At 45.7% G+C, this 22,439-nt stretch overlaps 2 protein-coding genes across 2 annotated transcripts in view; one reads left to right on the top strand and one right to left on the bottom strand.

The window, feature by feature from the left end:
• LOC119388021 (uncharacterized) overlaps positions 1–3,013 on the top strand; it is a 45,139-nt gene extending 42,126 nt beyond the window's left edge. Inside the window, exon 8 of the mRNA XM_037655625.2 lies at positions 1–3,013. This exon is cut by the window's left edge and continues 1,524 nt beyond it. The gene's annotated coding sequence lies outside the window, so the exon portion shown is untranslated.
• The window catches only part of LOC119388022 (motile sperm domain-containing protein 2), a 54,524-nt gene continuing 34,770 nt past the window's right edge, over positions 2,686–22,439 (bottom strand). The window contains exons 9-14 of the mRNA XM_037655628.2: positions 20,115–20,236; positions 14,852–14,954; positions 13,777–13,873; positions 12,143–12,269; positions 10,101–10,314; positions 2,686–3,406 (exon numbers count right to left, since the gene is read on the bottom strand). Coding sequence (XP_037511556.1) covers positions 3,254–3,406; positions 10,101–10,314; positions 12,143–12,269; positions 13,777–13,873; positions 14,852–14,954; positions 20,115–20,236 — 816 coding nt within the window. The 3' untranslated portion in view covers positions 2,686–3,253. The remainder of the gene's footprint in view (positions 3,407–10,100; positions 10,315–12,142; positions 12,270–13,776; positions 13,874–14,851; positions 14,955–20,114; positions 20,237–22,439) is intronic.

Genomic DNA, 22,439 nt, shown 5'->3' on the forward strand with positions numbered 1-22,439 from the left:
GTATTGATGTGATTGTGCTCGCGAAGGTGCTTTTCTGGTCACGGCTTCGACGCTTTGGTGTGCTTCACTGCTGACCCGAAGGTCACGGGATCAAATCCCGCCCGCGGTGGCCGGATTTCGATGAAGGCAAAATGCTACAGGTCCGTGTGCTCAGATATAGGTGCACGTTAAAGAACCCCCGTTGGTCGAAATTTCCGGAGCCCTCCACTACGACGTCTCTCATAATCATATCGTGGTTTTGGGACGTAAAACTCCAAAAATTATTATTATGAACCTGTCTTGGCATTCGGGCGACACTTCTACGCCAAAGGCGTGAAAACTGCGATGTAACATACAATGGGAAGAAAGTAACGGTTTCGATTGTGCCTGATTTGTTGGTGCGAAATGTTATGCCTGATATATAACGAGCCATTTTGCAGCCTTTTCGTTTCGACTACTCTTGTAGATACTCTCTACTTGGTCGGTCGCCTCGAACAGGGCACCGCTGAACATAAATGAAAGTAGTTACGCGTGAAGGTGTTGTGCGTCCATATTTCCCTCCGTAGAACTATGTTAGTATTCAACAATTCAGGATGGATGGATGCAGAACTTTACTAAAAAATCCTGAGGTGCGCGACTCTGTTCGCAGCGGGGCGCTCCCACTTTGGGACAGTCAGGCCAAGCCCGACCGCCGCATGAGGAAAGTAGCTTTAATACCTTGCTTTTCGAGTTTTGACGCATATTCCGATGAATCGCGTGTAATTTGAAAGCGAGATTCACTAGGTCTTGATGACAGCGTAATACTGGAACGCGTTACGTGCATAGAGGTGAAGCAATGACAAACATTCACGACCAGTAACTACATATTTGTCTCCCCGTACTTGTGTCTGTAATTTAATTTAAATGGAATCTGGATTTGTGTCCGAATCGAGGCATGTATATTTTACCTGGTGTTTTCCGCCATTCCGTAATGTATGAGTATCAGGCGACATCTGCGAAATGGACACCATTGACAAAAGAAAAAAAAAAGAAAACTATGAGCCATGCAGCAAGACCGCTAATATTCGCTTCGCTTACCACTAATGTTTGCGAGCGCGTTTTTGGTATCGAATAGCTATGATAAGTCTGCTTTGTTTATTGATATATATACTCGCGAAGCATTCATTTCGAACCGAAAACAAGGTATACGTCACAGCCGACGTTCGTTTGCTAGCTTAGCTATATTACTGTCTAACCTCGAGTACTTCCTTGTCAGGCACAGCGCATATGGGCAAATAGGTCAACACGCCTTGCGTTCAGCATCACCGTGCCCACTTTTTGAGAAGCTGACATCATTCACATCCTCTGCTCAAGACACAAGTCACATTCGGGCACACTGGCAGCAAAACGAAATGACGTGCGCAGCGTAGCAAATGCGTAATGTTGTTGCTAAAAAAAAAGTGCAGCGTTTTCCGTCACCTTCCGGTGCGTCTTCGAAACTTTCATATTTTTTTTTTTCGTGTAGAGAGAGGGGGATTCGGGAACAGAGAAGCGCAGCACAGGGCATTCGTTTTCATTTCACGTCCCACGGACATTTCACGAATAAAGCAGTGACTGCACTTGCCTGCTCCAGCGGTGTGTTTCCTCAGCACGTGTAGAACGAGCGGATATCTCACTGTCTTATGTTACGTGCCCTCGAATGGCAAGGCTCATCTGAAGGCAACCTTGTGTCCAATCGTTAGATAAGTCCCTTGGAGGTTATGCCAACATTAGCTTAGGTCATTGGGAAACATTTTTTACAACCTACAGCTTGCAGCACGTGAATATTTTACAGAGGATTATTTTTTTATAAATTAATCTTATCCTCGCACTTCATGACATCAATGTCGTACCTCTAGTGTCACAATGATCGGAAAACCCCCTCATATAACGGACACCGTTTCGTAGAAAGTCATGCCGCATACTTCTCTGCAGAGCGCAGGATAAAAGCTCCAACTCTTATAAAAACTCTTTACGACATTCAACCTCGAGTAACGCGAAGACTGGTCGAGTAACCGATGAACTACCCCGACTTGAATCGAAAGCCACGGCCGAAAGGCAATAACGGGGTCCCTGCGTGGCCTCCGCGATCACCGGCAGCGCGCCGTGCGCTGCTGGTGCCAATCGCGGACGCCACGGCCCCTGAACACAGTACACCCGTGCCTGTACGAAGGGTGGAGACATAGCGTTGATATACTGATGTTCTACAGAGCAAGCAAAGCTAGTTCAAGGCAAACGCATAGATATTTTGCGACTTCTATACTACTCTACAAGTGCACCGCCAATCGCTGCATTCAAATATGCCCCGCGTAAGGTCAACTGACTTCGGCGATAACACGAGATAACGCGCACTTGCGCATTGACCGTTACGAGTTACATTGTACGCATGCGCCGAACGCCTTGAAGTGATAGAACGCGCTTTTTGGGAGCTGAACATTACCCTTTTCACGTTTTTTGAATAGTCCGCCCATTTTTTGTTTCACTTTGTGTATAAATGTACCACAGTTCGTGCTGGAATAAAACAGTTGTTATTTTGCGCTTTGTGTACATCTTTCAAGCTTTTCCTGTTTTCTCAAGACAGCCCGCCCAAGCGTACGCAACGTATGCCCAACAAGCCCTCATCGCCACCTTGTTTAAATTTTGCGGTAACACTAAATATAGAACATCGATGCATGAAGGCATTCGAAGAACTTGACAAAACATTCAGAAAACTTTATTCAATATAGAAACATTGCCGTAAGACAAATATAAAGATAAGGACGACTAACATCAGGCATTGGGAGAAAAACACGGCGAATGCCTTCCTGTACGTCGCCCTCATTAGAATATCTGAAAATAAACACCCTTTACAAATAACAATGTCAACCAAAACAATGCAATAAAAACGTGTTATAACATTGATCTCATACCCTAAGAAGTTTACATGAACATATTTTACATGTTAACAGTCAACAACCTTTATACAGGTCTATGTTTATTTGGGGTGCGCATGAACACACAAAAATAAAAAAAAATTTGACAGTTCCAAGTTTTTATAGGCAGCAAAAAAAAAAGAAAGAAAGAAAAGAACGACTAGGTGAGCAGTGTCGCAGGTGCGCTCCCTTCTGTGTGTGTGTGTTTGTTTTTCGCTCCACATTTCCCGGTCAGGCATGTTGGTCTTCGTCCAAACGCCTGGGCCAGTTCATCCCTGGTTTGGGACTGTGCAGTTCACACTGTTCAGATGTGTCCAGGCCGTCTACAACGCAGCGGGGATTTCTTAGCAGTACCACTCGGTGGCCGACTGGCAGTTCTTGACGACGAAGAGCATCAGGAGGTTCGTAACGAGCAGAAACAAGGCAGCGAACAAGGCGTAACTGAAGTGATCCTGGCGTCGAGAGATGGCGTTCACTTCCTGGTACACCTCGCCAAGCTGTTGAGAACAAAACATAGCGAGCGTGACATTTTTTTACTCGTTTTTTTAATGCACTTGTTTAAAATCAAGGATGTTTAAAAAGAATTGCTGGACTAGAAATTATGCCTCAAGAGTGAAGCCGTACCCACCCTAAGATGGCGGCCGTGGCCGCCATCTTAGTAGGAGCAGGATAAAACGTTACCGTCCAGTGAAGTAAAGCAGGACGTTTCCCTCCAACGCCCTACAAGTTCAATAGGGCAAATTTTAGCGGACAGATACCGCGTTCACTTTAATTTCTTTCAATTTAAGTGAGTATCATTACAGTACAGTTAAAGAAATGTGCCCTATGCTTTCCTTCGCTCAACTGTCTGTCGTTTTGTCGTGTAGCACGTTAGTTGTGTATAACACAGAAAAAAACGAGCCCCTCGGACAATTGCCCTACTTTCGTACTCGGTTTGACAGTTATTTAGTTGGATCAACGGGGTTTATGATGATCACCGAGAAGAAAGAATGGAGTGGTGTTATGGCTCGAGCAGGAGCATAGGCGTGTGTACGGTTCTCCATTAGCCCCCATCACCAGCCTCCTCTTGTCGAGTCCGAAAAAACAAAACAATCTCCACCGGGGATGCAAAAATGAAAATGAAGTGATGGCACGCTTCTCACGACGGCCTACCATAGGCCTCGCCTTTCAGGGGGTAAAGTTAGGAAGTAAACTGTTCTTTGGATTCACTACCAAGGGCCTTCGGTCGTCATTATTATCAAAAAACACGCGTGGTCGTAACCCTGCGCATCCAGAAATGGCGTGAAAGGTCTGGCTGAGTAAAGGTATGGGACCGAATTGGCGTCCCCCTTCAGATGATTAGGGGAGGCTGCAGCCCTCCCTCCTTCTTCCTTGCCCCCTCGTGCGCACGACTAAGCAGGGATGCCAGAAGGTAGGAGTCGTGAGTGACATTACCCTCTATATAAAACGTCTAGAAGGAGCCATTAGGTGACTGTGTCACAACGATACATCTAGCAAAGCGTCGTACCCACGTGATCCTTTTCTAAAAGATACATCACTGCTGTACAACAACACTGCGTGGTTTAATGATAACTAAACACTCGCTAAATTACAGTGAAACCTCGGTGAAACGATCACAGCTCATACGAATTTCGGGGTGATACGAATTTTGCGTTGGCCCCGGCCAAGGTCCATTGGCCTGCAATGTAATGGAGTACGGTTGTTGCGAACCGATTTTCACCCAGCGACGTTTGATACGAACGTACGCTACCGCCCAGGTACGAAGAGGTGCTGTCCACGCTGTCGCGGAAGACGCGCCAAGCACGTGCGAGCGTGGGAACGCAAGCGTGGGCATGCGCGCCGCACCGCCAAATCGTCAGAAGCACGGTGTGAGAAAAAAACTTTTCTTATGGTCAGAATAAACCTTCAGAGACGCGTCACGGCCTCCGAGATTGTGTGCGCGAATCTTTGAGGCTCTTATGTGCCTCCGTGAGCCTTCGCGTTTAGATTACAGAGGACATTAGCGCCATGTTTTTTTATTGCGATAGCAATTATATGGACAGTCTCGGCTGGATTTTGCCGTCGCCGTCGCCGTCATGCACCGTATATGTATAAGTATGTATATATATATAAAAGCCCCAAAGAAAAATAATTCAGAAAAATGCTTCCGAAGCGCGGAATCGAACCAGGGACCTCTTGTTCCGCAGCGAGTGGCGCTATCCACTACGCCACGAAACGCAGATCCTCCACGTAGCTAACGGCGAGCGTTATATACATACCCTTTACCGCTGGACGGACTCACAGACGGCAGGCGATAATAAGCTTTCTTCATTACCAGCGAGATGGCGCTAGCAGCGCGACGGGCGCATTTAACAGTCGTCGTCGAGCTCGCTCGCTTCTTATATTTGCGCAGCGAGAACATTGCCCTTCCGTTGTCTGCTCGCGCGGTTTTCTCGCGGTGAGAGAAGAGGAATGTTTCACGCTTTCACCGTGATGTCCGCGCTCATGTTACCGAGCGTACGAAAGTCACTCGAGCTGAAGGGACGCCGCTAAACGAACAAACAGAAGATGAGCGCGAACTATCAAGTGTCACAGCTCGACAGTTGAAGCACGCTAGTTTCCTTCGCTGCTTCGGCCGCCTTTGCAACAGGAACGCTGTTCAAACTGAGAGTATCCACTGGCGAGCCTCACTTCGTATAGCATTAATTTCTTGCTATCGCATTCATTGCTTCGCCCTTGCGGCGAAACTGTGACTTTTTTTCTAACGCGTCGATGCGGGCAGCTGTCATTGTACTGTGTTTACACGTGCCTGCCTCGTGCATCAGGCATCCTATGGAAGGTGGACGAGGACCGAAAGAAGGCGAGGACGGTCTTGGCGAAGGAGTCAGGCCTCACAATGTCAACATGTGCGACCGTTGAGGTCGCACTTGTGCGGGAACGGCCGTAAATCTCCCAGAAAACATCCAAAACACCCCCGTGATAACAAAAATCATAACACATGACCGTGGTTTTGTAATTTTGTGGCCTTGATCCATCGCGTCAAAGCGCTTCTTTCGCTGCACTACTTTCGCTGCACTACTCCGCTGTTATGCTAAAAAGCATACTAAAATTTGGAAGGGGCTACTGCTGTCGCGGGTCACAACGCACCTGGTTCAATAATTAAATACGCGCGTACGGGCCGTATATTTACGAGTGCTGGTCATAGGTCGGCAAACTCACTCATGAGTCGACTCATTCAGGCTCACTCAGACACAGATCGAGCCATGAGTCTAAGTCTGAGTGAGTCCGGGTGAGTAATATTTTGGTGAGCTTGAGTCCGAGTGAGTCCGGTTGAGAAAAATTTTAGTGAGTCTGAGTCGGAGTGAGTCTCGTTGAGGAAAACGTTGGTGAGTCTGAGTGAGCTCTATATATTTCTTGAGTGAGTCTGAGTGAGCTCCTTACCTTTTTGCCGACCTATCGTTCTATCTACACCACTTAAGCATTACTATCAGCCTTATGTCGGCTCACGTTTATACTCCCGTCGACTCACAGATACTTCCAAGAAGTGGAGTTCATACGCCAGATCAATTGATCAGAGGCGTGAATTACAGAGGGGGCGGGCGGGGGAGGTGCCAAGACCTGTCCCCGGAAGCTCTTTCACAGGAAGTTCTTGATAAAAATATTTCATATGGGTCATCCCTTTCAATAAAATTATCCTTACTGGATTGCAACCACCGATAACCAATATCTAAAGGTACGTTACCAAAAGGCGCCAAGTAGAGCACTAATTATGCGAGACATTGGTGTGAAAGAGCATTGACACCATGGTCGACAAAGCCAATTATACGCTAACGCACTCATGAGCAGACTCATTCAGACTCAGATAGAGCCGTGAGTCTGAGTGAGTCCGAGTGAGTAATAATTTGGTGAGTCTGAGTCCAAGTGAGTCCTGCTGAGGAAAATGTTTGTGAGTCTGAGTACAAGTGACCTCTAAGGGCAAAATATATTTCATGAGTAAGTCTGAGTGAGCTCCACATTTTTTGCCGACCTATGGTGCTGGCATGGTTGCCGACATCTAAAAACCTAACTGACAATCGTTCAGGGTTCTTCCTGACATTGCTGCGGCCTTGAAAATCAATAAATGAAAATGTCCGGCAGCTTTCATTTGTCGCATGCTAATTTTCCAAGCTTTCTGGTGATACGAATTTCGGATGATACGAATATTTTTGGTGGTCCCGGGAGATTCGTATCACCGATGTTTCACTGTATACGATTGTGTCCTAACTTAAGAGAGCCTAAAGACTGGCAGATTGGTGAATTCCAGAGAAAGATAAGCAAAGGTGCACATTATGTCCAATTTACTTAAATCGTAATATTTCGCAGTTCTGATTATATTTTGGCTAAGCAAACAAGAACGCTAACACCGTAAAGAAATAAACATAGATTTCAATTGCCTGGAAATCGATACGGCAGATATTTTCCCATCTTGTGGCGGAAAGAAGGTCGTGTTCTATGTCAAAAGTGTTCACTCTTAATTTTTGAAAAAATTGCGCTATAAGGGCCGAGAACGTAAGGAAAGAACAGACACTACATTCGGAAACTCACAACTTGTTTATCATCAGAAAAACAAACATGTAACACCTCGACATTACGCCTAGTGGTGTATGTGAAACGTTTATATAAAACTGCTGGCATTGTATACTTACTGTCAAAACGAAATGTAAGTACATAATCTTAATCTTACGCAATGGTACGTGGATTTACGAGCGTTGTCCATAAAGATGGAACAATTAAACGAATAAGTGGTACTTTTACGAGGTCTTCAGTAAAGTGCTAGTTGTAGCCGGGACACTGGTTTTCTGGTTATCTGGTTTCCTGGATATAGTTAGCAAGACCTGGTTAACAGGGCATGCGAACACGGTATCCAAACATCCCGCAGGCGAACTCCGAGATATAGTAGGTGTCTTCCATATCAGAAACATGGTAGAAGCGTGTGCTAGTCAGTCTTCCATCACACTATCAGATAAATAGTTTACTTACTTAGGCAGCTCGTATCAATTAGCTTTTGAGCATAATCAGTTATACTGAATTTCATTCTAGAATATATTCCTTTACGCGTTTCGAACTTGCGCAGCATGGCAGGGATCCCATTTAGTCCTAGGTAAGATCAGGTACTTACCTGTTGTCGTGCCATTATGTATACAGCGTTAGCAGTTTTCGCATCAATTTTTCGCATTTCCCCCCCGGGCGGCTTTTGAAATGCTGAACTATGTACATGTATGTTTTCTTATTAATAAGCCAGTCGTGAATTCGCGCGTACAGTGAACGTTCTTGCATCGGCGTTCCTCGTATCGCACTCTTCCAAGAATGAATCAGTATCGACACGCCCGTCTGTCAGTGATATTGCTACATGTTCATTCCGGCATTTCCATTTCACAAACCCTTATTGAACCACTGCGCCGAGATCAAATGAGTTATTCCTTATCTATTATACTTTGAAGCAGGAGATAGAAGTGATCACTCGTCGGCTCATTAGACCCTTTACGAAAGAGGTATTTACCGACTGCCCTTACCTTTACAAGGCTCATATTCAAACTATTTTTGCACGAGATTCTCATATGTATATAGTTCTTATGCCTCGAAAGCATATTACGCTTTGCGGTGTTCGCTCTTCCATCTGCGCTAATCAGGAGACTTTCAGATCAACCACCTAGTCGAAGTATACAATTTGAAGAATAAAGTACCTGTTCTTGCAACTGGGCTTCGTTTCTCTGTTTCAAGTTGTCGACGAATACGGTCTCGTTGTGCGACCTGCTAACCACATGATTAAGCTTGCAAAGTAACACGAACTGCAAACGTCGCCGTAGAAAATTATCTGGCAGACCCGCCATCCTTCATTTCCAAATCGGAAGCGTAGGGCCACGGCTTCTTTGATGTTTCAATCAGGGCCGCGCTCACACCACGCAGTGGCCTCATGTCGAACTCTTCGTTCTTTTTCCTAAAAGTTCTCTCGATTTCCAGCGCCTCTCATGCATGCTGAAGAGAAGCTTTGTTTTAGAAAGAACACTGCGCCCCAGTACGTTCCGCGGAGTTTAAAAAATCACAGGGTCCCTTATGAATTCAGCTAAAACGACTCGAAGGCGAAAGCCATCTTTTTCTTCTCAGTCGATGTGCTGATTTTGCCCCGCCGCCCACTTAAACCTTTCCGCACCTAACGTGGTTTCACGCTACCTCCATGATCGGAGGCGTTGCAAGCTTTCCGCACCTCACCTGGTTGCAGTGCCTCCGTGATCGGCCCACCTTTTACAAAGCGATTATGTCATGAGGGGACGTCAACATGTGGCGTTCTGATGACGTCGCGAATTCTGGCGATCTGTGACGTTGTGATGACGTCATCTGGTCACGTCATCACGTGATGTTTTCTTTGCATCACTCATGTTGACGCCGACGCCGCTGGACGTCGGTCAATTCTCGCGTTTGATGAGGCATCTGTGGCTTTCGCCTTAAAAGGAAACGCAATATTAGCTCCGCACAAGAGCCTATAGTTGTTGAGGTCCGTCGCCTCCGCCTAGCGCTATGAACGTTGACAACATGCAGCCCAGCCCAGCCAAATATAATGCTGAACAGTACTGGTAACGCTATCGCCTAGTGTAATCTGAATATCATTCACGATTGGTGGTTCCTAAGTCAATCTCAGAGTTGCACCTTACGCTGCCCTGGTATAAAACTTTGCCAGTGCTCTGCAGTAATGCAGGCGTTAATTTAAGGCGAAAGCCTTAGATGCCTCATCAAACGTGAAGATTGACCGTCGACGTCAACCGTTGTCCCGCGGCGCCGGCGTCAACAGAGCGATGCAACAAAACCATCACGTGATGACGCCGTCATATGACGTCGTGATGCCGTAACAGATCGCCAAAATTTGTGACGTCATCATAACGTCACTATAGTGTCACACAACCTGACGTCACCTGATGACGTCATCACACGACATCATCGCTTGGTCGAAGGTGGGCCGATCACGGAGGCAGCGCAAAACCAGGTGAGGTGCAGAAAGATTGCAACGCCTCCGATCACGGAGGCAATGCAAAACCATGTGAAATGCAGAAAGCTTTTGGAGTGGGCGGGGGAGGATCAACACATCGACTGAAAAGAGAAAGAGGACGGCTTTCGCTTTCGAGTCGTCTTAGGCGAATGCATAAGGGGCCCTGTGACTTGGCGGAGTGTGTCACGTACCTTGCTCTGTACTTCACCGACGACGTCTTGGATGATCTCGAGCTGCGTGGAGGTGCCAGGAGAAGCGGGCTTGGGTGGACAGAACGACTGGTACGACTTCTCCTTGCCGATGCCCGGATGGCGCGGGCCCGTGGTTCCGGATCGCGAGGTCACGTCTTTCAGCTCGGAAGTCGGCTTGTTGGAGGCCGTGCCCGACACGTTGACGCAGCGGAGACTGCTCGCCATGGCACATATACGAAAAGTATCAGTAACGTAAATGCAGGCACCCACAAAGCGTTTACGTCTGTTATCGTTGTGACTACTCGTTGGAGGCTATGTATAAGCGTCGATATGTGTGCTAGTTGGCATACGTTATTTTAACAGCGCACAAAAGGACGGGACAATGGAAGATACAGGACAAGCGCTGAACAAAGGAAGAGCGCTCGTTCTCTTCGTTTGTCTGTATCTTCTCTTCCTTTGTCCCATCCTTTTGTGCGCTGTTAAAATGATGGCTACATATTGTCGCGTGGTCGTGACGTTGACGAAGGTAGCAGTCAGCGTGTTCAAGGGGAAACTTTTATTCGGGCGAACTTGTGCCCAGGAAATGAAAAGTTAAAGCACTAACACCCGCTGCACAACGACAGCGGCGAACAGAGTGTCGGCCGCCGAGTAACTTCATCTGCGGTAAAACGCGTCGGCATTTATTCATGTGGCATCGAACATTCGAGCCTTATCGCTGGTGGCCGCGTTAGTTCCAGAATATACTCCGTTGTTCGCGTTTGCGCGCTCAGGCCTATCAGAAGGTTCTAAAATAATCTGGAAGGTTCCCAGACATTCGGTCGTGGTTTGTGCAAGGCAGTGGTTATACGTGTAACGGACCGGTTACATAAAAATAGCAATAGAAGCACGCGTGGCAATATGATTCAGTAGCATATGCAGTCAGTGAAGGATATTGCAGGTGAGCGAAACGCAACTTGACTATCGTATATTGGCAAGTGGTTCTGCCCTCGCCAGTGTTACCTGATGAGTTTACTCTGACGGAGGCAGGACCACCTGCTGAAAGGTTACCAAAGTTGCGCTTCGTATAAAGTGTTCTTGAGCATAGCCCCCGCACTAAATAAAAGTCGGGATACGAGTTACACGCGAATTTCGGTTTGGAAGGAGGCTTCACGGCAATGCTTGACGGCAATGCAAAGACGATGAGTGTGGTGGAGGCGGGTGAAGTGAGGGCGGTTATACAAAAAGGTGAGGGCGGCGCCTTTGTTATACAAAAAGTTACTTATTCTTGGCGTTATAAAATTGTAAACTCATTCACGTGAACACTATGCTTCCTCGCTTTTGCGTCTTGCTTTTCTTCAATTAGTCCACGGTACTATGACTGTTGCTAATAGCTCAAAGCAAACACATATTCGCTGTATCTGCACGTTAAAGAGCACCAGATCGTTGACATTCCCACAACCCTCCACTACGGCGTGCCTCATAATGATATCGTTGTGGCATGTAAAACTCCAGATATTATTATTATTATTATTATTATATTATTATTATTATTATTATTATTATTATTATTATTATTATTATTATTATTATTATTATTATTATTATTATTATTATTCGCTGTATCAAAGACCCAAGCAAGAGCACTATTACCAACCCTGGTTTTTGCTCAGCCGCGAATTTCTACAAAAGTTGCAAAGCGGTCTTTTGATGTGGCACATTTTTGATAACTATGGTAGCGCTGTGTGTGTATGTATGTGTGTGCGTTGTCTTTCTTGTGTCCTGTTTCAGTGCGCTACTATAGCTAAAAACAATTATTGTGGCGTTTCACCTTATGGTACTCGTACAAGCCTCAGCGACTCAAAGACGACAGCAACAAATGTTAAGTGAACGCATCGGTTTTTCTGCAACAGTAAAGGAAACACTTGCGCATATATATATATGTAAACAAAAGGGCCACTCTAAACCGTCACTTCCTTAGCCGCTACAAGTGTGTACGAAATCGCTGGACCATTGGAACGCCCTTGAGACGAACAGCGTCTCTTTGTCCTTTTGGTCTCACTCACCGGTGCTCTTTGATGTTGTCCTTAGCGACGGATCTCCAGTGGTCAATGAGCTCGCGGGGGCTGATGTCCAGCGTCTCGATCCCCGTGGTCATGATGAGCAGCTTGTCCGATGCGTGGAACTCCGAGCCTGCAGCATGGCGAGATCAAAGGAACGCGCTTAAGCCCGAGGGACATTTCCGGTGGCTTGCGTCGGTAGAGTCGCACCGCTCTACCAACTAGCCCCAATAGCCGTTCTTCTTCGTCGCTCGACCGGTTAATGCATCCAATCACGTTAGCGGTCGCCGTTAAACTAACAAAAAATTGTGTGCAAGAGGCGACGCGGTTGAGAGTATGAACTTCATAGTGACATTTCTGGTCAAGTACAAGCGACAAACTTAAATTAGGGCAGCTCGGCGTAAGTTTGGAGGGAACTTGCAGCGCCTAAACTGTTAAACTATTCTAATTCGGCACGATTTGATCTTTTCACGGCCTCTCCTGAAGAACTAAAACCGATGTATACGGTTTCTATGTATATTATCTTGTCATTTTTTTTTTATTTTGTTGCCACTATAGAGAAAAGCGTCAGCGCGAAACTTATTGAAGCATATGTATACTGCTATATGTATGTATACATGTATATATGTACGCATATGTGATGTTCCTCCCTGCCTTATAAGAAAGGGTTGTAAACACGTCAAGCTGATGGAGGACTGTTTTTATGCTGCGAACTGTTTGAGGATTCTTTTTATGCCCATTCCGTGTCTGTAATTATACATGATGGCAAATAAAACAATTTCAATTACAAGAAAGGTTTGGTCCCGACGCTAACTCCGGCAAGATGCAAAAACCGTAATTCTGCAACGTGTGCACTTTTGAGTTTTGACCCCTATCGGTAAGATGAGATTACGAAGTTCAGAACATGCGTTCTAACTAGCAAACTTCTTTTTTTCATTTTATGAGCCGGACATTTCACTGGGTAACTATCATAGAAAGCAAACAGTACAAGAGACGAGCAGTCAACAGTTAGTTGCATTCTAGTTAATAAGAGTTCACAATAATTAATGATTTACGTAAAAACGTTCTTCCCAGTCGTCACATTCGTGAGAGCTATTTAGAATGTTCGTCATTCTCAAACTAATAAGTTTCGACCAAGTCTCTCAAGCGGTTCAATCGTGGCAGCATTTATCGATTTGAATATGAGTGTCAAAATAAAGCCTTCAAGCTAGACTAAGTCAGAACACCCTGCATTTTTATTCATGCTGAGGTGTTAAACGCAGCTTCAGCGCAAATTTTGTTTTGATATAGTAGTTTATGAAGTCTTTATTAAAAATTGAAAATTAAATACTGCATGTTTAGGCCCAGGAACTAGGATTAGGCTATGAGGCATGCCTCATGGGGGGACTTTGAATTAATTTAGGCCACCTGGAGCTCTTCAACGTGAACCTATACCTAAGCACACGATTTTTTTTTTGTTCTTTTTTGCCCCTAACGAAATTCGGCCATCATGGTCGCCTCACGAAAGCGTGCCAGAAATATTGCCACGCAAGACATTTTTCTTTCCCTCTGATTAAGTCCTATATATGTAAAATAGCTTCTCAAGAGTGCCCCCTTTATGACGACGATGCGATGACGCATATTTTCTCTAAATTACGTACCTGGATTTTGGGCCACATTGACGCTCACGGTGCTGTTAAGTGGAATGATCCCAAAGAAAGGCTTCACCTTGTATCCGTCGATGTTGTTTGTCTTAATCTGAAAGTAACATTGAGAAATAAAAATTTGTAGATTTGTAGACTTCGCTATTCAAAGATCCCTGGAATGATAGAAAGTTGATCTAGTTATAGTAAGAATTCATCACGAAAGAAAGTTGGTGTGTAAATACGGACACAAGAGACAAGAACGAGACAACACAACATTTGTTTGCATTGTGATGTTCTCTTCTGTGTCCGCGTTTGCACGCCCATCCTCGTTCGTGATGACGATCCCTACGTCAAATGTTTCCTCTTTTGGCAACCTATAAGCCAAGCAACACGCACACGCACACACACACAAGCGAACAAAGCATCCTGCCCTACGAGTCCATTATCTCTCTCTCTGTGTGTGTGTGTGTGCGTGTGTGTGTGTGTGCGTGTGTGTGTGTGTGTGCGTGCGTGCGTGTGTGTGCGTGTGTGCGTGTGCGTGTGTGCGCGCGCGCGTGTGTGTGCGCGCGTGCGTATGTGTGTGTGCGTGCGTGCGTATGTGTGTGTGTGTGTGTGTGTGTGTGCGTGTGTGCGTGTGCGTGCGTGCGTATGTGTGTGTGTGTGCGTGTGTGCGTGTGCGTGTGTGTCTGCGTGTGTGTGTGTGCATGTGTGTGCGTGTGTGCGCGCACGCACACACACACGCTCGCTTGTGTTTTGAACGCAGCCAATCTTATATGCCTTCATTGCAACCAGTGACGAAAATTCGCCTAACAACGAATGGCGTTAGAGGCAACGTTTCGACAAGGAGGCATGCCCACTTGTCGGAACGTTGCCTCCAGAGACCCTTCCTGTTCAACGACATTTCATCACTTGAAGCCTCCATCTGCCCCTGAACGTCTCCGTCTAGACTGCAACGAAGGTTACACCTCAACAAGATTTCTTCAGCCCAACCGATAAGTACGCCTAAATTCTGCTCATTGGCAATTTTACTTACATGCAATTTAGTCTTAATGAAAAGCTACGCCAGTGAAGCAACAAAAGCGCGCCGTACCTTGAACGCGACGTGGCTGTCCGAGGTGTTGGTGAGCACCAGGCTTCCCACATGCTTGTTGACGTCAGGCTCGTCGGCACCAAACACAAGGTCGGTCTCGGGCCTGTCGCACGGTCCACGTAATGAAATTCGAAAACATAGAAAGAAACCGAGTCAGAAAACGAGTCGACAGGAGTGGCAGAAACGGCAAACGCCAGCGCGTGCAACAATACCCACTAAGATAAGGAGGAGGCAAAAGAGACATTTTGCCTTATCGTGTAGGTTGTACGACTGTCTCCAAAGAAACAATTAATCTTGTTGCATTCCGCATTCGTTCGGCGTTGTGGATTGCAACAGCGCGAATGTTTATTTGGGCAATATTATTAAATCCACAATTCGTTCACTGGAATAAGGAGCGCAGCCAGACATTTTTTCCGGGGGAGGGGGCAGGCGGGAGTCAACCTTACTTTACGTATGTTCGTACGTTCGTTTGTATGTGTGCGTGTATCTATACAGGTGCAAAATTGAAAAACTTCGCAGGAGGGAAACTCGACAGTGTCCACGACGCACGCGCCTTTTAACGTAACAAATTTATGCAACACTGAATCACGCAAGTTTATTCTTCAATGGGGTTGTAGCATTACAACACCAACAATACGCACAACTTCCCTGTCGATGGGAAACTTCCCAGGCTGCCAGGCTCTATAGGACAGAGCTACTTCCGAGGTTCGAAAGTCATTCTTACCATAGCTGCATCGAAAGCAGCACAACTGCATCGCTGAAACAGCTTCACGTTGTCGTGCTTCATCGCTTAACCGCCATTTGGATTCCAGATGTGTCAATGAACGTGCAATCACTATAGCATACCGCTTCGAATAAAATGTGAGCACTGGATCAAGCATCTTTTTTCTTCCAGTCGCTAAAGGTACCTGCATGGTGCCACATCCAAAGCATTTTGCCATTTCTTTAAGTCCAACCTGACCACTGAACGTGATCATTGTTATTTTTCTGTTTGTTCAGCAGCGTATTTGCACTTCGCTCGCCAGTTTGCCCGATATACGGCCTTTTGTATGCTCCTTTCGTCATCTACAAAACGACATCATCGGCGAAAGTTCGCCTTTTTCATCTAAGAAAGCACGCGTTCTAAACCGTCCACCGAAAATAATGCGTTTAGAAGTGAGGCCCCTGCAGAAAGCTTCCTTCTTTTTTTCCTACTTTTACTGTTATTAACGGCTAGAACGAAGTCCAAAAAGCAGTTCGCCCGTAAGGAAAGCGTGCTGCGCTGTCCCATAACGTCGGATTTTCGTCGCCTCTAGCACGACATGGCTGGTCGTAAATGCTGAACAGCGCTGTCCGACGCTTTACATAATGTCATGGGCGATATATTTGCATGTATGATCGACCCATATATTGCGTTGAGTCTCGAAGAATACTATTCAGGAAACTAGACTGCGCAGCATACGGAGCTGCTGTGAAAGGAGCAGTAAATGTGTGAATTGCAGAAAAAGAAAAAATGGCAACGAATGACGACACAATAAATAAACGCGCCTACTTCTATAGATGTACATATGTATGTACAGCAAGAACTTGCAAAAAAATTGCACCCTTCTCGCGGAGTCCACGAAAGTAAATTTCGGTAGAATGAGTTTGGTCAAATACAATGCGATATTGGTCTCGAAGGTAGCAAGCGAAATAAAACCATGCTCTGTGTTGGCTTACCACGCAGTCGGTGTTGACAACGCAAAGCTTTGACGGTCAGTATCATAAAATAATTTTAAAAAGAAACATCCGTTTTGTACCGGAACAGAGGTGTGAAAAGAAATGTTTTCTTTCTCAGAGAAGTAATGACATTGCTTCCAGCAATCGACAGCATACTATTGCTGCCCGCACGCATTTCCGCGTCGGAAAACGTTCAGGTGATTGTATGATAGTCTGTCTGAAATGTGATTCACGTATTTTGGTAAACGATAACGAATACGCCCATTGCCACTCGGTCATGTCAATGAAAGCCAAATAATTCCCTTGCCGAGCAGGCACAGACCTCCTGAGCAACTCCACACTAACTATTTGCATAATTTTCCTTGTCTATTTATCGTCTTTACTACAACCGGCTTTGCGAGTTCACTCTAAACAACGCAAGCGTTGCTTCGGCATAGTGATATGTGTTATCGTACAGACGTATGACGATATGGTGGACAAGGAAATTGTATCCCTGATCGCGTTTGATGGATGGCTCTTTTTTATAGGAGCGCTTCCTTCGAACTCTCGATCAGAAAGGAAAGCTATATACACTAAACCGTGAATGCGGCTATACACAACAAGATGTCTTTTCTTCGTGTCATACTTATGAGCGGGCCTGCCGAGTCTGTATACGATCGCGTTAAGGCTTATTTCCTTGCAGCAATTTATAACGAAGCACTCGCGTTCGCCTATCGTCGGCGACGATCGCTGTTCAAAGTCGTGGTAAAAAGTACCTAAATAACAAAGCTGCTTTTTACTGAAGTGGTCGGCCTTTTATTCACAAATTCAATGATCGCATCGGTCGCACTTTCCTAGAAACTGATCCAACACTCACAGCAGAAAACGTTCACGAAGGGCCAGCTTGACCAGAAAGGGCTAGAAATGAACCATTATATTTAGCACCAAGCCGTATAATATTATACAAAGGAGAAAAGGCTAGTGGTAGTAAACGTGATCACAACCATTATAATGCGATTCAACCGACACAAAGTTGTTAACTAATACATCTTCAACAACGCCAGTTTAGATGGCTTCCAACACATTCGGTTCCCAATGTGACAATCCTCATTACAATGAAAATATAATTATCGCGTTTCACAAACGTACCCGTAAAATCTATCGATTTTGGAGCGCATTCATGCAGGGCCTGTTATGGAAACAAAATGAACTTTGTTACAATTTATTACTCTTGCGCATACGTAGATACGGCCGTCACGCACGCTGTTGTGAGCCAATCCACGCCCGCATGCCAGAGAAAACGTTTCCAGCCTGTCAGCAACTATCGAATCAACACTTCTGTTAGACTATTTGCTCGTACATATCAGACAAAGAAGCGTGCAAACGTTTCGACGGTTGCGATCTCGTGATAGACGTTTCAAAGATCGGTGAAACTACTAGGCTTCTGCAAGGGAACTGCGTAACCACTTCATATGACTAATGTCATAGAAATGTTCCATCAAGAATTCTTCCATCCGGAAATGTTTTGATCTGCACTGCCTGCAATATTTGTCGACTTCACGCCGTTCGTCCATCCCTTATTCCGACGCTCTATAGAATTTTCTGCCAACGGATCAACACGTCAGAACGTAAGCTCCTTAGAAAAACTAGCCGAGATATTTGGCTCGTCGTCTTTCCAGTCTTACTGCTGTGAATCTCGCAGGCTCCCCACTGGCGCAATAAGGCTTTCAAGAAGGACTCTGGTTACATTGTCAAATAAAGATATGTTCTGACCGTAAGCAGGAATTACTTCTTCATATGTTAACATGGTAATCTCATTCAGATTGAGCTCGCATGCAATTTAGCATTCTCTGTGTGGAATTCGCTACAGCGATTTGTCCTTTAAATATTGGCGTTTCACCGAGCTTTCTTCGAAATAAGTCGTTTTGTATGTGAAAAGCCGATTAGCGTAATTGCAGTTCCTACTGCCAAAAAAAAAACATTTAATGGACGGTAACAAGTAGACAAAAATACGAAAGGAGAACCACTTCACACTCTCAACTCTCCAACATTCGGATTCAGTTTGACCGCTCCAACATCATCCGGCCATCCACTTCTGTGATTCTGAAGCTCCTTCAGAATTACAGAATTCTGAAGATTCTTCCGACAGCGCAAGCAGTGTGCAAGATCACTGTTCATCAACAATCGACAAATTCAACTATAATCCTCTGAGCAGAGATGAAAAAAAATGAACAGATGGACTGTGTATAATCAGCCGCGTGAAACAAAGTTCAAGCTATCACTATAGGCATCATTGATCGGAATATAGCGCAGCTACCGCGCCCGCATACGTTATTCACATGGACTAGTTTACATATGCAGTTGAACAAGGTCTTGTGATTACACGTTAAACACGGTCAGCATTAAAATAATACACGTGCACTTCGTATATACGCTGTTTGAAATAATTGAAACTCAAGTCCCTAAAGTGCGTCCGTAGCGACCTAAAAATTCCTCTTTCTGCAGTGGTACCATCCGCAAATGGTTGTTTTATGCGACAAGGTCTTTAGCGCTGTTGAAGCTTCACAAATGCTTGGTAGAAGGCTAGGTAGCATAAAATTGTACAAGTAGGACCTACTTCCGCATATGAATTCCAATTTACTTAGTAGCACTGCACGTGGGGTAGCATGTTCTTCCATGTAGCGCAGGCACCTTCGCTATAAATTTAGCATTCACTGCTCGTGGAAGTGCGCTGTAAGCTAGCACAAACATCATGAATGACGATCGAAAACTGGAAAAACCATAACCTGTGCTGTGCTCCCTGTGAATTCCATAGCGAGAAGGCAGAACCTGTTTCGCACGTGTGCAACACGCCATGGAACATGTGTATTAAGGACGCCACTACTATTCAATATTCCCGATGGCTCTTATAAATGTTGAGCGGGACTAAGTGCTCGACAGCAAAAAACAACACGGATTATAATCACAGCAAATAGGGCGAGTTGCGCAGCGCAGGCCAGGCCAAGGACAAAATGGGCGACACGGGCGACATGGGCGCTGTTTGATGCACTGTGTATTTGATTGGACCCATAGGCGCGTGCAGAGTTGACCATAAGAGTAGGGAGGACTCATCGCCGTGCCACCACCCCCACCCCCACCCCCTCCGCCACCCTCACGGTGATAGAGTCTAAAAGACAATATGCTTCAAAACTGACGAAAAATTGAAGATGAAGCAGCGATGACGGGCTTCCCACAATGGCCTGCCTTTGCGAAAAGCACGCCCCTGGCTTTCCGGAAAGTGGGGAAGTGGTAAACAGTTCCTGGAATGCAACGCAGCCAGCAGAGGACCTCGGCCGCCATTATCGTCCACAAACCTGCGTTGGCCTAACTCCGCTCTTTAAACAACTGTTTAAAAACAGTATTGTTTCAACGTTAGAATTCGCAGGTCTCGAAAGACTTTTCACTCACTCTGCATGCAAATTTCAGTGGTGATGTATGACTGCCGTGTCTGCTTGCTCTCTAAAACACTGTGTGTATTAAAAAAAGAAAGAAAGACGTTTCGAGCGTTCCGGAATAAGCGTGATGATGGTGGGCAGTATATACGCACTCGACTTTGATGAGCGCTGCGTGGTCGTCGGTGTCGGCGCTGCTGCGCACCGTGAACATGCCGAACTGACTCCGGTAGAACTCCTCGATGGCTGGCGTCCGCGGGATCCGCTCACGAATCACCTGCACCAGCGATGCGCGGCTGAGATGCGGCTCAACGTCGGCTGGCTGAACCTGCCGCGTTCAAGGCACGAACACAAACAAGAGAAGGAGCGGGAAACACGACGGGCACCTGCGTTTATTCGACTGAAAAAGTCAGAAATTACAGTCCTCGTGCAACGTGGAAACATTCCTTTTCTCGGTTTACTATACAATCTAATTTTCAAAATTATCCGAACGCGATGAATCTAATTTCTGAACATCATGAGGTACAGTGTTCTGGACAGTCTTTCTTTCGCTACTTACGCGAAATATACACAATAAGAGAGGTAGACACAAAGTGTTTAAATTAATGCGCCCTCTTCGTGACATCACTCGTTTTTTTTTTTTGTTTTTTTTAATAAACTAGCTAGTGTGAATACGCGCTGTAATTGTGCTGTGCATAGAATCAGGCCAAAATATTAAAGATAGAACGTGACCAGCTGAGGTAATGAGTACTCGCTGCACTTTCTTCTGGGGTTCCTTTAGCAGGGTTTTAAAAAGCGGCAATAATTGAGAAGGTGCATCTAAAGAATAAAAAATAGAGTTACATTACGTGCACGCGGATGTGCTGTTGTCTCCCATGCGCAGCACATTGCCAAAGTATCGGAATGCTCTAAAAGGACGCAATGGAGCCAAAAGCCCACAACAAAGCACCAAGCTGAGAAAGTAAGCGATCGGGAAAATGTGAAGAAACGCATGACACAGTCAGTGCTACCAGTGTCGCCCGTGATACATGTTGGGCTGAATCTCTCTACATCGGTGAGACCGGCAACACGAACGGTCCTTCGAAGCAACACCACAACAGCGACAAGAAAGGGCATGTCATGATTTGCGTTATAGCAGAAGATGCGCAGGTTATCTCAACAAAGGCTACCTTTATATGAAGGGGCAAGAATCCTGTCAATGAACAAAGGCAGGAATTTTCGTCATGTCTACAACTGTGATCGATAATCATGCGAACGTCTCAAGGAATCTTCAATTGAACGAACGGTGATACGCATCGCGCGTACCTACGATCATTTCTCCGCATACTATAGGCAGTGAATCAGTATTGACAGTCCTAGCTGAAGTGCGAACAATGCATCTCTACAGACGTACATTTCGTCGGTCTTATGGTCGGCGACAGTACATACTATGACGTGTGATATTACGCTCTATAAAGTCAGATCTTGTAGTCAACTGATACTAAAAATAGATCGGTTACACATGCCCGCGTAGCGCATTTTCGCAGTGATGTGTGCAGCGCGACCTGCAACACGCAGCCGAGAATCCTCGGCCTCGCGTTATCAAACTCGCTTCGAATATAGACAAGTCTGTATCACATACGCGGCGATAAATGACGCGACGTACGCGTACCATTACTGTACTCAGTGTAAGTTGAGCTTTCTATTCCCTTTGCAGCATGCCGACCGGCACCGCCCGCTTTTCCTTCCGTTAAATCGATCAGTTACTACGAATGGTTGCCAACCCACGATGATTAGCGGATTCCTACGAGTTTGTGGCTCGTAGTAAGACTTGGCATTCTTCGCTGTAACTTCGGTGTGCCAGACGCGAAAGCAAAATACCGATCTGTGGCCTAGAATGAAACAAGATTCGTGCAGGTTTATTTCGTTCCTGTCGTCAGTTGCTTGCTTTTATGTAGTGCGGTCTATTCAGACATTCCGATGTCGAAACACGCGTTGTCTCTGCTGAAACAGTATGGCATCGCGTGGCATTTTCACGTTCATTCAAACAGCTCTTCTTTCGAATCGAACTTAACACGTTCCCATTCCATGCGAGAACTTCACAATATTGAGGCTTTCAAACGTAAAAACATTTTCATTGCATTCTACACCTCCACGCGCCGTGATCCGCTACATCCTTATACTCAAGCCTTTCAGCACGAAACATGCATTACTTCCACGCATAGTTTACCACAAACTTCCTGCCGACAGCTGCTATCCTCTTTTTTTTCTGCCTGCCTATAACCGAGCCAGTTGATACAGTTGCAAGTACAGTCGTTTTTACTCGACATTCATTCAAATGCATCTAGGAGCAAAATGAACACGATGGCGGTACCACGACGAATAGCAACCGCTTTTTTTATTGTTTGGCTGACGCACACACACTTGGCTTTCCTTCTTCGCGGGATTAAAGCAAAGCGAGCACTTCATGTTTCCAGTAACCTACTCGTCGAACTCTCCTC

This window comes from Rhipicephalus sanguineus, chromosome 3 (assembly GCF_013339695.2).
Source record: "Rhipicephalus sanguineus isolate Rsan-2018 chromosome 3, BIME_Rsan_1.4, whole genome shotgun sequence".
NCBI classification, from domain to species: domain Eukaryota; kingdom Metazoa; phylum Arthropoda; class Arachnida; order Ixodida; family Ixodidae; genus Rhipicephalus; species Rhipicephalus sanguineus.